This window comes from Thamnophis elegans, chromosome 3 (assembly GCF_009769535.1).
Source record: "Thamnophis elegans isolate rThaEle1 chromosome 3, rThaEle1.pri, whole genome shotgun sequence".
In the NCBI taxonomy this organism is placed as follows: Eukaryota; Metazoa; Chordata; class Lepidosauria; order Squamata; family Colubridae; genus Thamnophis; species Thamnophis elegans.
Genome location: NC_045543.1, coordinates 30,928,002 through 30,944,793, shown reverse-complemented (window position 1 = coordinate 30,944,793; position 16,792 = coordinate 30,928,002). Strand labels below are relative to the sequence as shown.

Sequence of the window (16,792 nt, the reverse complement as noted above, 5' to 3'; positions counted from 1 at the left end):
AAACTTTTAAAGGCCTTTGTGTAACAACTTTAATATAATTTTAAAAAATAACCAGTGTAGCTTTGTACATACTTTAGGTGTACCTGCTTTTAACACTTCTATTAATCAGACTTGTATAAAGGAAATTATCCTTGTTTCAGATGATAAATCAATAAATCATGCATATTCTCATTTTTCTGAACTAGATCAATATACTGCTACAGATATTTTAAGCTGTTGTAACGGCTTAAATGTTTGTTTCAAATATTGTAATTCTTCAAAGATACAGGAATAATGCATTTTATAATGCATTTTGTTTTTCTGGAAGACATTAGAAAACAAAACAATTACTCATATTGCCTTTAGAAATAATCTGAATGCTTTAGTACAAACATTTTTCTAGTTAGTAACATTCTGTATAATCTGTATTTCTAAACTGCCAATTAAAATGCAGTAAAAAATGTCTGGATCAATCAAGGGCCACAAGTCAAAATTACACTTACTCATATTTGGGGAAAGAGGAGTAGAATTCTTTTACATTAAAAACTGTATAACTTTGGAGAACCTAGTTGATTGAAGAACTTTGCATTTATTTCTGGTTTTTAAGAGAGCATCAGGGAACATCAGGGATAATGACATGAATGATGGTGGAGCAAAATTTAAATGGAATGAAATTGAACACTGGCTACTGTTGAGCTCTACTCAGATGCACTGATAATAGGGGGAGACACAAAAAGAGAGAGAATATGATTATTGACAGTGTAATATAAGTTTATAATTGTTCCATTTGCATATTCCACCTTTTCTACTCAACTCAATTAAAAAAGAACATGTATAGATGGGATATGAAGGAGGGAGAATTAGAGAAAACTATTTGAGAAAATTGGAAGGAGAAAAAAAGGAATTGTTGATGATATCCTGACCGAAGTCCTTTTCTGGACAGTCTTTTGCTACAAATATGTTCCTACAGAAATAAGAAAAGCAAAAGTAGTAAAGTTCTTATTGTAGAAGTTTTCTGGCACTGCTCTATTCTGCCTTGCTATACAGTGTAGTTCATTCTTCTTTTCTCTGTACTGACAAAAATCAATGCTTAGATTGGATGGTCCATCCAGTCCATAAACCTAGCCAATCCATGTTAGGTGACAGAATATTTTGGCATTTTCATATCTAATGAATGTATTACTGTACCTTGTAAATTATGGTGGGCCACAGCTAATGTCATCACAAGTAATGGATTGTGATGAAAAATAACAAGCCCTTGGTCCATAGAGCTTGCTAAAGGAAAATAAAAAGGAAAGGAATTTAAAACATGCAAAATAAAGTGCAATTTTTTCACATACTAAATATATTTAAGAGTTGTTTACAGGCCTCACTGGAAATGATTTGTTGGTTTTTTTTTTGTTTTTTTTAGAATAGAATAGAATTCTTTAGTGTGATTGGGCACACAAGGAATTTGTCTCCAGTGCGTAAGTTCTCAGTGTACATACAAATAACAAGTGATGAATCATGATCGTAATCATAAAATACAATCATCATAAATCACAAGATAGAACACTCAGTGATAATCATAGGATATCAAATAAGCAATCAACATAAATAATAAATCATAAGATACAAACTTTCTTGGTCAGAATGAAGTGGGTTAGGAGTTCAAATGCATAAAAGCTTTGATGAGATTTTACAAATGCAAATCTGTTGGTGAGAGCTACAGTCTGTAATGCTCAGCAGATTGTTAGTAGATAGTTTTGAAATAGCTCTTGCTGACAGATGAAGGATGCCTGTTTGGTTGTCTGAAAACAGAGGCAGTATCATAGAGAGATCAAAACTCTCTGATCTCACCTGAATGTATTACTTCAATGGGGTATTCTTTTTAGAGTATTTAAAAAAAAGTTTTGATAAAAATGCGTCTTCTAATCTGTTGCTTTAAAGTAGTGTATTACTTAAGCAAATATTTAAATATTAAATTAGGTTTTCTGTGTGCTTGATGTGAATATAATTCTGCATGCCTGCCAAGCATGTCAAAACCCCAAGCCTACTTTCATTTGCCAGGGTAAATGTTTATTTTGTTTTCCCACATAATGTGCCCTTTAAAGTGTCACCAATATACCAAATCTGATTGCTTTTTAATAGAGACATGGTGGGTTTTGGGGGGAGGTTTTTTTGCTTTCATTAGGAAACAGGATAAATTATCAGTAAAGCTCAAGCTAATGAATCCACATACAGTTGATGTTCTTTGCATTCATTTTTCCTTTCCATCCCATTGGACTCTCTCTTGCACTCTAGGATAAACATCAGAATAATTGTGTTGTTATACCAGTATTTGAAACTATGTGAAACAGTATAGCATGAAGGCTGTGCAAACTTTTGCTTGATTCAGTCTTTCAAATTTATGAATGCTCCCTTGATTGTTTTCAAAATTCTAACTTCACACTGCATAATAGGTAGTTTTAAACATTTATTTGGGAGAGAAATAAATATATAATTAATGGAATATATAAAATTTTGGCCAATTTTCCTTGAATTGGGTGGCGTAAATTTTAGTGTGTTTTGTTTTGCTTTTCATGCTTGAATAAACTCCAGAATAGGTGTTCTTCATCTTTGTCTTAAAGATACACTTAGAAAGCCCAACTTCCACCAGGCTTATTTCCATACATTTCTGTGATGTGATTTAGGTCAACACTGAAATGCTTTGGTAAGATTGCATTTTAAATTTTCAGTGAAACACCTACTTGAGGGAATCTTCTTAGATTAAAATAGTACATATTAAGAAATTGAGATTAATGTAAGATTAACATATTCTTCCAATCACAGCTTTGTAATTATTCCTTGATATGGCAGGAGGGATATGAAATAGATTATGTCATATCCCTCGCTGTTGAGAGGGATCATCTATCTCTAGGCTACAACAGTCCTTTCAACAGTTCCAAGAAGGCTCCATACACATTTGCACTACTTAGGTGACCCTGACCGATACAGATAAACCTCCAGGTGGACTCAATGACCCTCAGGGAGAATGCAAATGACCAGCTATCTGCAAGGAGTATAAATTCTTCCATTCCCCAGAGCTAAAGAAGCGTCTTGGGTGAGAAGTTAAATGTCTTCAATAAAAAACCAGAAAGTCCAGTTGCCTCTTGAAAAAGCACCCTTGGGACAGTCAAACAGTCATTTATAATAAAGATTATATGAGTATTCAGCACTTAAAAGAGAATGTTGATTCATATAGAATGATGTAGTTCCTTTTTTAAGTTTATGGAAAACGGTTCCACCACAAAACCGCGCTCGACTAAACTGCGTCCGACTAAACCGCATAGCTCACGTCATCAACAGGGCGACAACAGCGCGGAGACAGAAGCACGCTGTAAACCCTAAACCTAAAATTAACCCCTAAACCTAAACCTAACCCCCCTAAACCTAATCCTAAACCTAACCCTAAACCTAACCCTTAACCTAAACCTAACCCTAAACCTAAACCTAACCCTTAACCTAACCCTAAACCTAACCCTAACCCTTAACCTAACCCTAAACCTAACCCTAACCCTTAACCTAAACCTAACCCTAAACCTAACCCTTACCTTAAGTTGAATCGGCTTGCTTTCAAAGCGCTATTTAAAGCGCCCTTCTTTCTCCGCGCTGGCTATTGTCGCCCTGTTGATGACATCAGTGACGTGGTTTAATCGGGCGCGGCTTAGTCGAGCGCGGTTTTGACGGGTCACGATGGAAAACTATACCATACCAGGTTTAAATAAACATTCAAAAGGATCCGATGCTCCAATATATTGTTTTTCAAAATTCATAAAATGGAAGGAAAAATCATTTACTATTTTGCTATTATAAAATATATTATTATATAATATGCAATATAATATATAAAACATTAACATATATTATAAACAAAATTCATATATACGTGAACACACATATGCACATACTTTACATTAATATAAAGAATAAATTAAGAAAAATATGTTCCTGCAGAAGACTACATATGTATGGACCTCTCATTTATATAACTCTCATCTGTGAGTAAGTCTATGCAACTTCCTATGTTCCTCAGATTAGCTCAAGACTAGTTCATAGAAAATTCCACAAACATTTTTTTCAGGTAGAAGAGGAAAGAAGAAAATATGTGATTATTACTTCCTCTTGAGGCCCTTTTAAGGTTGAAATCTAATCCTGCCTTTGGTATAAATTAGACTTTTTTGTTAAGTTGGAAATTCACAACAATGTTTAGCATAACTTTGAAAACTGCTACTCTTACATATTCATTCATATTAATTGATAGAAGAGATGGGTGTGCTTTAAAATGCAAGATTAAATAAGATAACAGGAATTGATTGGGTATCTGTTCTTTTATTTCCAAGTCTGCAGCTCATCCCAGCTTTGGTCATTGTGTTACAAAAGTTTTGTTAGTTTCAGCTGAAGTCTCAGACTGTATCTAATTTTTAAGATGGTTTATATTATTGTATACTTTCTGCTTCATTTTCTAAAATTTTATGTGGTTTTTAGAGGGCATAATCAGCTAAATTACAAGTATGAAATAAGTTTTAGGGCCTTTAGGATTTGCATTAAATTTACAGTTTAACAATATTTCATTAGCTCAAGTGCCATTTTGACTTTTGTGATTATAACAGTAGTTCCCATTTATTTTATACTAAATGTTCTTCATGGCTTTTGAGTCATAAAATCTCCAATCCTATAGTCTAGGAGGATTTCTTTTTGGGAGTGAATTTCTATTTCTTCTGCCTTGTGTACATACTTAGGACAGGAGAACATCTTGTCTGCTTGGTTCTCTTGGCCTTATGATAAAGCAACTCTGGGGCTGCTTGCTATACCAGGGATCTTGAGACAGCTGACCTCAGCGGCAAGCCTAGCGCAGGTGAGGTAAAACATGATGATTGCCCCTAAGGAAAATAGTGAGGAATGTCCACTGGAGGTGATGGCAGCAGAATACTTCATGCTGTGCAGTGGAAACCAAAAGGGCAGGTGATGGGCAAAGCAATTGCCTCTATGCCACAGAAATTATTTATTTAGCTACTCAGAATAAATAAATACTGCCTCTAAGTACATACTATACAATATAGCTTATTTCAGGATTTTTTTTGTGTGTAGGAACAAAATGAAGCAAAATTAAATATTCTAGTTTGTCTTTCAAAGCTATAGGATTTCTGCCAAGTTGTAATGAACATCAGTCTAATCTTTCATTATTATTATCTGTTCATCATTGTTGATCTTAACCAAGTGGTATGTAGTTACTGCTGAGTTGAAGCTACTCATTTTGTGTTCAATTAGCTGTTCTGTGAGCAGTGTTCTTCTGATCATCGATTTCTTCCTTCTTCCTCCTTTATTGGCTTGGTTTAATCTGGTTAGCAGTATTAATTTGCATTGTTTTGAAATTACATCTGAAAGGGTAATGTCATAGTATCTACCAAAAGGAACCATAAATGTTCTCAGTCTATTGAATTAAACTGGATGGCAGCATCAGCAAATCAAGTTGAGTGTAATGAGAATAAAAAGGATAAATTAAAGAGGAAAACAGCACCAGATACAGAGGGGAAAAGTTTCCGAAAAAACTGGGGGACACTAATATGTAGCAAGATGAATATTTTTTTCATTAATTTATCATGATAACGCCAGGTCCTACTTTAAGATTGTCACATATTATTTTATCCTTCATTTGAGCACTGCTCTGTTTCCTTGCCTTGTTCCAGACTATAGAAATAAGAAATAGGCAAAGAGAACAGTTTCTATTGTTGAAAAATGAAATAATACACTGGTAAGTGAATTGTTGGAATTCATTCTGGATGTTTGCGTGCAGGACAGCTTCGGCTGTCTGAAACACACATACACAGGGATGCAAAAACATTGCCTAACGGTCATAACTCACTATGCAGCCTAATGTAACAAGAACTGTGTGAGCCTACTCCCACACATGCCCTTCCTCCCCCCCTATGCTGTGCTATAGCTTTCTGTTCCCTCTCTCCCCCTCCCAATGCCATGCAGCTTGTAATCTTCTGTTCCCCCTTTGCCCACCCTTTGCCATGATGTGACTTTCTATTGGTTTATTTCTGGAATGCTGTGAACTTTTCATTAGCTTACTTGTGCCATGTGTGATTATGACGCTGTAACTAACTTTTTCTAATAAAAGAGCCCTTCGAGGATCCTTCGAGGCTTTTTGCTCATCCCAAGGAATTTCGTCTGGTGTTTTCCTTTTGATTAGGCAAGGACACATGAGCAGCCCACCAGTGTTGAATAGCAGAAGAGTATTTAGATTTAGTTTAATTGTTTCTCAAGATTTCTCATATTATCATTTTGCTAATATACTAGTGTATGTATAACAAAAGTTAGCAGGATTATGATTAAGATAGGCTGCTCCAGTAAAGAGTCATAATCATACCCTTTTACAATGTTATAACTTAGCTGATGAAGTAAAAAAAAGTCTTCAAGGAGTGTGTGTGTGTGTGTATGAGAGAGAGAAAGAGACATCCTGTGATTCATGGAGAAAGGTAGGATAGAGTTGTATTAATCTTTTGGGTGATGTATGCATTTATATCATTTTCCAGAGAGCAGAAAGACAAGCAAGAGTGATGGATTCAGCACAATATGCAGAATTCAGTGAAAGCCGTCAGTTGAGCTTTTGTAAGTATTGTGTAAAATTTTTACTCTCAAAGGTAGTATTTTTCAAGTTGGTAGTAGTTAAAAAGCAAATTCATTTAATGCCAAAACAAGGAAAAAATGTCATTTATGCTTAACTTGCAATAATGGCACTGTCTCTGTTTTTTTTCCCCCAGAGGCTTTTAATTTGTCTGGCATGCCCACTGAATTCACATCATCAAAACATAAGGCTGTTAAAGAGAATATGAGAGTACATTCAAGTTCAATGAGTCTCATTATAGATGAATTTGGGAGTCCCTTCATAAGATTTCTTCTTGTACTAATCTCTTGTACATGTTCACCTGCAGTATGATTGTATAAATTGATTACACGTGATATTGTTGTAAATGTGTTTTTATTTTCCATTTTCATTTCGTACAGTCACATATATACTGTGTATAACCGGGGCCATATAACATTAAACAATAAACACAGCCATTCCTCTTGTCAACAATACCCCCCAAAATAGAAACCCAATGTACTTCTTCGACTCTCCATACACCCTTTCTTTCGCCCCCCTCCAACTTTCCATCTTCCCTCCAACATTCCCCTCTACCCTACTTCCCCTCCCCCTCTACCACTCCTCTCTCCCAGTACACTCCCTCCCTTCCTTCTCACCCTCCCTCCCATCCTCTCTCCCACCCTCTCTACCCCTCTTTCTTCTATCCCTCTACTCCTCCCTTCGGTGTATTTCTACTATCTATTAATATATTCAGCTTGTCTTATTTTTACAGTGAAATTAAAGAGCAACAGATTACATGTGATATTGATTACCTAGCCATCTGATATTTAACAAGGACAATTATTTTCTGAAATAATTTTGTGAGTTTTCCCCCTATGGAAAAAGTAGAGAAATAATAAAGGCAGGATCATGCAAGGATCTGCTTAAAAAGAGCAGAATGTGATGGCAAATTAATGAGATCAATAGTAGTAAGAAAAAGTACAACAGATGTTGGGATTAATTTTAAATCTACAGCCAGTTTTTAATTAATTAATTAATTAATTAATTAACCAGGTAAAGTTACCATGTATTCCCCTACATTTCCAAATAACATAACTTTAATTATCTCTTACTTTATTAAAAGTCTTTGTTACAAAACAATAATAAAAAATAACTAACAATAATGCTAAGAGCCTTCAAGGTCAAAGAGAGAAAAAAGGGCACACTGAAGGAGTCCTAAAAAAACTCAACAAAATAGTACAGTGTGTTCCAGTGATAAATGAAAGCACAAAAGCACAAAATCTTTAAATGAAAGGCACTTATCTAGTTTTCCATAACAAGCATTTGATTTGGAGAAATGACTGGTTCACTTGAGAATCACAATGTGAAGAATAAATGACACATCCACAATTGTGTCTTCTGTAAATGTCAAATAGCAGAGAAGTTTGGTCTGTAAGTAGTGTTTTTGCTGTTTCATTGCTTTTTTCTGAGTTCATTTTAAGCATCTGTAAATAGTTAAGTGAAAACTCTTCATCTTAAAATGTGATAACCTCACATTTTGCACCTTTTAATTATAATCAAGGGTATACCTTGATTATATATTTCTTTCAGACAATAGTATCAAAAATTTGAACTTGGAAAAACACTTATATAAATACATATTGTTTTCTGTGATACTGTAGTTATTTAGTAGAATTCAACTATAAAACACAGAAATGAAAACCTAGTATAAAAATAATAGTTGTTTTTGAAATATCTGATTCAAAGCTGCTTACGCGAACAATATTGCATTGACTTGGTTAAAGAATGAAATGTATTTTGAAATAAATCAAAGTATTTGTCAGATATTGATATAAATCATATTCAGAAATAAGTGACAACATGGAATAAAATAATTCCATATTCACCTGTGCTGCCCCTGCCTCAAAGTCAACTTGTAATCAATGTAGGAGGCTCACATCACCTGCCCTCCTCCATCTAAATGTAGGATCTTATCAGTATGCTTTGTAAATGATGTTTCCACTTCTGTTTTCATCATACCAGAATGACCTTTTTAAAAAAGAAAAAGAAGAGAAACATTCAAAATATATTTTAAAGCATAGGGAAGCTTTCATTTATTTTGATATTATATCCATTTATCCGAAAGGACAGATTATTTATTTAGCATAAAGCGATTATACATTAGCCGGGAGACTACAGTGTTAACAAAGTAATTGTTTGGCTACCTAAGACTGCTAGCTTCTGGTTCAGGTTCTGTTAGCAACAAAGATCAGATTATTTAATTCCATTGTCATACTGACTGCCATCTTATGCCAGTGAGATCGGGAAATCTACAAGAAAAATTATTCATAAGATCAATGTCTTCCAACAATGTTATCTCAGAATGATTCTTTGTATCATTTGTACCGTGTCACAAAGAAGGACATTCTACAAAAAAGTAACTCATGAAGACTCTCTGAGATAGTGACAGAATGAAGAATGCTCTTTGCCTGACATGAACTCCACATGAATGAACAATGTCCAACAAAAACCACAATCAATTGGATACCAGCAGGTGGTCAGAGACAAAGAGGAAGTCCAAAGCAAGCTTGTTGCCAAACATTTCAGGAAGATCTCAAAAACACCAATCTTAATGGAAGGATGCAGATACTGTAGCTGCGGACTGAAATTTGTGGAATATGCTTGTAGCTTAGCATAGGACATGATGATGGTGATGATTGGCTCTCCCTGAAAAGTTTGTTCAAGTCCTGTCTTAAGTCAGCTGGGTGACCTTAGGCCAGTCACTCTTAGCCCAACTCACCTCACAGGTTGGTTGTTATGGGGAAAATAGGTTGTGGGGGAAAAGAGGAACATGTGTTAGATATGTTTGCTGCCTTAAGTTATTTGTAAAAATAATAAAGGTGGGGAATACCTACCTACCTACTTACTTACTTGTCAGTTAACTCAGAATCCTGAATACTTACATATTCACTTACATCAGAGGTTACAAGGTCTTACTCTTCATAAGAAGCAGTAGAAATTAGAAGATGCAGGTTTAATATTTAATTTTTTTTCCAATACAGCCAAAAAAGCCTCCAAATTTCGAGACTGGTTGGACTGTAGTAGCATGGAAATAAAACCAAATGCAAGTGCTATGGAAATGCTGGCTTATTTAGCATATGAGACAGTAGCACAGGTAATGAGAAAATATTTTTTTATTTCTGATGATTTTAGGGGAAGATGCCATTTAGTTACATTTGAATTTGAGGGCAATTATGGACAACACCCACAACAGACTGAACCAACCTAGCAAGATCTTCCCTATACTTTTGTTCCCCATCCCTCCTTAGCCTCCAAACAGTGGTGGGGTCCGGATCCAAACAGTGGTGGATTCCGTATTGGTTGCAATGGGGCCCAGAGTCCTCCATATGAACGTGTGCAATGCGTGCATGAGTTGTACCTGCCAGTGATGCCTCCGCAAGCCTCCACAATGCTTCAGCAGCATGGCGAAGTGTCAGGCAGGTGCTGTACGCGCCATGTGCATGCGCAGAAGCATAGAAGGCTTTAAAGGATAGGTAAGGAGCTTGGACGGGCAGGCGGGCCCTCCAGAGTACCATACCGGAACGGTACCCGGTGCTCTGAGCAGGGTTCAGTATGCGCGTATTGGGGCGTACCCCCTGCAATCCACCACTGCCTCCAAATGCCACTCCCTTAAATTCAAGGGTAGAATATCCAACCACCTTGCCCATTCCTCTTCCTGCTTTTCCTCCTCCTGTTTTTCTCGTCTTCAACCAACCTTGAAAGCATGCTTGCTTCAGGTCCATGCGTGGTTTAGTCTAGATAATGAACTACCAAAAACTGGCTGTTTCATATGCTGGATGGTGGGTGCTCAGAACATTTTGCATATTCCTAACGCAAATTAATATGGAATGATACTATCCTCATACAAAGGACAAAAACATTTGTCTCTAATACTTTCTAGGACTAAATTGATATCAAAACATTAAAAAAAACATCCTTTTTCAGTGCATCCTACACTTATTAATAGCCAATCAAGTTAAGATTTCCTTTTGTCCATTTTTAAATTGTCAATTTTTCCTTAGCTGGTGGATTTGGCTCTTTTGGTCAAGCAGGATATGATACCGAAAACTGGTGACCCTTTTAGTCATGCAATATCTGCTACTTTTATTCAGCATCACCATTCTGAGGTAAATATGACCTTAAAGTTTACAGCTTACAGAATATAGTGTATACTTTATTGATTTGCTTTATCACAAGGACTTAAATTTCAATATAAATTTTTATGGAAGCTCTAAGGGATCTAAATCACTTTACCTGAAAAGGCTCCCACCACACTTTTCTGCATATAAATAAACCTATAGAGAGAGAAATGACGTTACCTAGTCAAGAAATAAAATGTCTGTAAACAAACAACTAAGCTCAAAGATACCAAGGACTCCATAGTTCAACCCTCAACTGAAGATATTCTCTTCTATTGGAACTAACTATATGCTAAAACACTTATTCAATAGCTCCTTTGCAGAGGTGAGCATTTTTTTTTCCTTCAGGGCTAAATGTGGCCAGTGCCTATTGTAAAAGGAAGTAGAAATAGCCTTGAGGAACAGAAGGAAGAAACTGAAGCTATTTAACTTGAGAAACCATCTTGGATGAGACCCCTAGTTCTCAAATAGATAAAGTGTCTGTGCGTTGGGACGTGGGGGGAGCACATTCAGTCTTGCAAGATTCTGTTGCTATAACTTTGTAATAAAATTTGTATTAGCATTCACAACTTAGTTTTAGAATTAATATACCTTACATAATGAACCAGATGAACTACATTTGGTATTTTTGTCCCATCTATCAAGTGCTTCCCAAAGACCTGGAATAGGGAGATGCTAACGTTTTTTGGTGTTAAAGGTATCACAGGATGTAAGATGTTCCAATATTATTATTATTATCATCATCACAACAACAGAATTGTGTCACAGCAGCCAGTTGTTTCACCGGATTTGGCATTGATTACTAGTTGGGCCCCACCCAGGGGCCTAGGACGTCATAACATATTTTCGTAATATGTGTGCAGATCCAAGCAGTGCGGCTTTTTGCATTTGACTGATGGTGATTTTGTCAATTTTTAACTGTTTTAAATGTAATTCCAGTGCTTTTGGAATAGCACCCAGTGTGCCAATTACCACTGGAATTACCACTGCTGGTTTGTGCCATAGTTGTTGAATTTCAATTTTTAAGTCCTGGTATTTTGCGATTTTTTCATGTTCCTTCTCGGCGACCCTGCTATCACCTGGTATTGCGATGTCTATGATTGTGACCTTATTTTTCTCAACCAGTGTGATGTCTGGTGTATTATGTGCCAGTATTTTGTCGGTTTGTATACGGAAATCCCACAAGATCTTGACCGTCTGATTTTCGGTGACTTTTTCAGGCTGATGTTCCCACCAGTTTGTTGGTGTTTTAATATTATAATTTTTGCACAAATTCCAATGGATCATTTGTGCTACTGAATTGTGCCGCAATTTATAATCAGTCTGCGCGATTTTTTTACAGCAGCTGAGTATGTGATCAACAGTTTCATCAGCTTCTTTGCAAAGTCTGCATTTGGCATCATCAGAGGATTTTTCGATTTTGGCCTTAATGGCATTTGTGCGGATAGCTTGTTCTTGCGCAGCCAGGATTAGTGACTCTGTTTCTTTCTTTAATGTACCTGTTGTTAACCATAACCAAGTTTGTTCACTGTCCACTTTATCTTTTATTTTTTCCAGAAATTGGCCATGCAGTGCTTTGTTCTGCCAACTCTCCATTCTTGATTTTATCACATCTTTTCTGTATTCTTGTTTCGTCTGTTGGGCCTTCAGTAGATTTTTGTTCTTTACTTCGATTAATAGATGTTCTTGAGTGTCTTTTAAATAATCAGCCAGTGCATGTTTTTCTTCTTCAACTGTTTGCTTCACTTGTAATAATCCTCTGCCACCTGATTTTCGGGGCAGGTAGAGTCTATCAGTATCACCACGTGGATGTAAACTGTAGTGCATTGTCATTAGTTTCCTGGTTTTTCGGTCCAAACGGTCCAAATCAGCTTGTGTCCAGTTAACTATACCAGCTGTGTATCTTATAACTGGTATTGCCCAGGTATTTATGGCCTTGATTGTATTTCCACCATTCAATTTAGATTTCAAAATTTTCCTAACTCTGTTGGTGTACTCTCGCCTGATAATAGTTTTTACTTCTCCATGCTGGATGTTATCCAACTGCAGAATGCCTAAGTATTTGTAGGCTTCATTTTCGTTGCATTTAATTAGTTAGCCATTGGGCATTTCAATTCCCTCACATGCAGTGATTTTGCCCCTTTTTATGGATACAGTGGCACATTTTTCCATGCCAAACTGCATTGAAATATCGGTGCTGAATACTCGGACTGTGTTTGTCAATGATTGGATTTCTATTTCTGACTTTCCATAGAGTTTCAAATCATCCATATATAGTAAATGCGAAATTTTTTCAGCTTCTTTGGCTGTTTGGTAGCCTAATTTCATTTTTTTTAAGATTACTGATAGTGGGATCATTGCGATGATGAAGAGAAGTGAAAGTGAATCACCCTGGAAAATTCCTCGCTTGATATTAACCATTCCGTAGATCTCATTCCCTACTGCCAACTCAGTTCTCCATTGTTTGGAGACAATGGATATTACAGCCTTTTCAGTAAAGGATGTAATATTTTTGCTAATGCCAGTTGTTTCTAAGCATTTTATGATCCAACTATGTGGCAGTGAGTCAAATGCCTTTTTGTAATCAATCCAGACCATATTCAAGTTCGTTTTTCTGTTCTTACAATTTTCTAATATCATTTTATCAATTAGCAGCTGATCTTTTGTGCCCCTGCTCCTTCTTTTGTTGCTTTTTTTCTCTATTGGCAAGATGATGTTTGTTTCCAAATAATCCATCATGTTATCTGCAATAATGCCTGTGAGTAATTTGAAGGTTGTTGGCAAGCATGTTATTGGTCTGTAGTTTTCAGGTATTGTTCCTTTAGTTGCATCTTTCTGAATCAAGTATGTTTTTCCAGTTGTCAACCATTCATCAATGTGACCATTTTGTAAAATTTCATTCAGTTGCCTGGCCAATATTTCATGTAAACTGGTCAGATATTTGAGCCAGAAACCATGTAATTGGTCCTTTCCAGGTGATGTCCAATTCTTTACCTTTTTTACTCGATTTTTGACCATCTCAGTTGTTATTTCTAATACTTGCATTTGTTTGTTGCCAATGCTTTTCTCTAAGTCATGTATCCACTTTGCTTCCTTATTGTAGTACTTTGCATTTTCCCACAATTCTTTCCAGAATTCAACTGTGGCCTGCTTTTCTGGTTTTTTACTTTGGGTGTCACCATTCACATTAAGATTTTGATAAAAACGCCGTTGGTCTGATCAAAATTGCTGATTTTGTTTATATTGGATGATTCATGCCTCATATCTTTCAATTTTTCTAGCTGTTGCTGTTATCTGCTGTTTTACAATCTCTACAGCTTCATTTATGTTTCTTGTATCCAATCTATATCTTCTGATTAGCCGATCTATGATTTTGTTTTTTTTAAGCCGTTGCTCAAGCATGTTCTTTAAGTTACTAGCATCTGCCCTTAATTTTTTGACTTTTTGTTCTAATCGGATTTTCCACTTTGGCTTTGATGCTTTTTCTGTTGTGTGACTAGGTACTTTAATTTTAATGCCTAGTTCATTAGTGACTATTACAGCTGCGCTGTACATTAACTGGTTCATTTCCAAGATGGATCCCGATTCAATTGTTGAAAACACTGCATTAACCATTTTCATGATAGGGGCCAAAATTTTCTTAGGCACAGTTTTTAGTGATGGTAAACGTTACCTTTCCTCATTAAGCAGAAAATGCTCCATGATCTTATCCTTCAATTCTTTTTGTTTTTGAGTTAGTTCATCAGTTGGTTCAGTGATAACTGGTTCTAGTGGTGGTGGTGTTATTTCCTCCCCGAGAGCTTCTTCTGGGAGTTCTACTATAATATCTTTAGTTGTGTCTTGAATATCAGTTATTTCCGCTTGTGATATTGTTTTTTTGGTTTTGCAATTTGCTTGAATTTCCTGAAGTTCAACTTCACTAAACACTTTATTCCGTATAATAAATCGCCTTTGATCTGCTAGTCGTTGTTCACTCACATTTGAATCTGGATATTGTTGTTTCCATAATTCATACATTCGCTTTAAATAACCTATTTTTTTCTGGCTCTGAGTTGTAGTAGCAGGCCATTGTGGCACGGTTTTCATCTGCCCTATATTTTTGTCATTTTGTTGGCTGGTCCACTTGTAGCCCACTTGTCAACGGATGTCCAGGGACCCCAACATCCGCCGCGGCCCTTGTTAACCCGCGCAACGACCGATGCGGTATAAAATTTTTATTTGTTTCTTTCACCATATTGTATGGGTTGGCGGGTTTTTTTTATGGGGCCAGTTGCCAACCTGACCCCAACCCTCCTCCTTTCTCATCCGGGCTTGGGACTGGCAACGACGGAGTTAAGGTAACATCGAAGGATATAAGCTGTTCCAAGTAAGGTGGTTTTTTGTGGAATCATCATCATCTTTATTATTATTATTATTATTACTCAATTGTATCACAGCGGCCAGTTGTTTCGCCAAATTTGGCATTGGTTACTAGTCGGGCCCCACCCAGGGGCCTAGGACGTCGTAACATATTTTCGTAATATGCGTGCAGATCCAAGCAGTGCGGCTTTTTGCATTTGACTGATGGTGATTTTGTCAATTTTTAACTGTTTTAAATGTAATTCCAGTGCTTTTGGAATAGCACCCAGTGTGCCAATTACCACTGGAATTACCACTGCTGGTTTGTGCCATAGTTGTTGAATTTCAATTTTTAAGTCCTGGTATTTTGCGATTTTTTCATGTTCCTTCTCGGCGACCCTGCTATCACCTGGTATTGCGATGTCTATGATTGTGACCTTATTTTTCTCAACCAGTGTGATGTCTGGTGTATTATGTGCCAGTATTTTGTCGGTTTGTATACGGAAATCCCACAAGATCTTGACCGTCTGATTTTCGGTGACTTTTTCAGGCTGATGTTCCCACCAGTTTGTTGGTGTTTTAATATTATAATTTTTGCACAAATTCCAATGGATCATTTGTGCTACTGAATTGTGCCGCAATTTATAATCAGTCTGCGCGATTTTTTTACAGCAGCTGAGTATGTGATCAACAGTTTCATCAGCTTCTTTGCAAAGTCTGCATTTGGCATCATCAGAGGATTTTTCGATTTTGGCCTTAATGGCATTTGTGCGGATAGCTTGTTCTTGCGCAGCCAGGATTAGTGACTCTGTTTCTTTCTTTAATGTACCTGTTGTTAACCATAACCAAGTTTGTTCACTGTCCACTTTATCTTTTATTTTTTCCAGAAATTGGCCATGCAGTGCTTTGTTCTGCCAACTCTCCATTCTTGATTTTATCACATCTTTTCTGTATTCTTGTTTTGTCTGTTGGGCCTTCAGTAGATTTTTGTTCTTTACTTCGATTAATAGATGTTCTTGACTTTCTTTTAAATAATCAGCCAGTCCATGTTTTTCTTCTTCAACTGTTTGCTTCACTTGTAATAATCCTCTGCCACCTGATTTTCGGGGCAGATATAGTCTATCAGTATCACCACGTGGATGTAAACTGTAGTGCATTGTCATTAGTTTCCTGGTTTTTCGGTCCAAACGGTCCAAATCAGCTTGTGTCCAGTTAACTATACCAGCTGTGTATCTTATAACTGGTATTGCCCAGGTATTTATGGCCTTGATTGTATTTCCACCATTCAATTTAGATTTTAAAATTTTCCTAACTCTGTTGGTGTACTCTCGCCTGACAATAGTTTTTACTTCTCCATGCTTGATGTTATCCAACTGCAGAATGCCTAAGTATTTGTAGGCTTCATTTTCTTTGCATTTAATTAATTGGCCATTGGGCATTTCAATTCCCTCACATGCAGTGATTTTGCCCCTTTTTATGGATACAGTGGCGCATTTTTCCATGCCAAACTGCATTGAAATATCGGTGCTGAATACTCGGACTGTGTTTGTCAATGATTGGATTTCTATTTCTGACTTTCCATAGAGTTTCAAATCATCCATATATAGTAAATGTGAAATTTTTTCAGCTTCTTTGGCTGTTTGGTAGCCTAATTTCATTTTTTTTTAAGATTACTGATAGTGGG

General features: G+C 36.4%; 1 protein-coding gene across 3 annotated transcripts in view; it reads left to right on the top strand.

Moving 5' to 3' along the window:
• SUPT3H (SPT3 homolog, SAGA and STAGA complex component) overlaps positions 1-16,792 on the top strand; it is a 242,300-nt gene that overhangs the window by 170,188 nt on the left and 55,320 nt on the right. For all 3 annotated transcript variants that reach the window (XR_004254980.1, XM_032213304.1, XM_032213305.1), the window contains 3 exons: positions 6,540-6,615; positions 9,634-9,746; positions 10,654-10,758. Coding sequence is in view for 2 of the 3 variants with exons in the window: in XM_032213304.1 (XP_032069195.1) it covers positions 6,540-6,615; positions 9,634-9,746; positions 10,654-10,758 (294 nt within the window). In the remaining variant the exon portion in view is untranslated. The remainder of the gene's footprint in view (positions 1-6,539; positions 6,616-9,633; positions 9,747-10,653; positions 10,759-16,792) is intronic.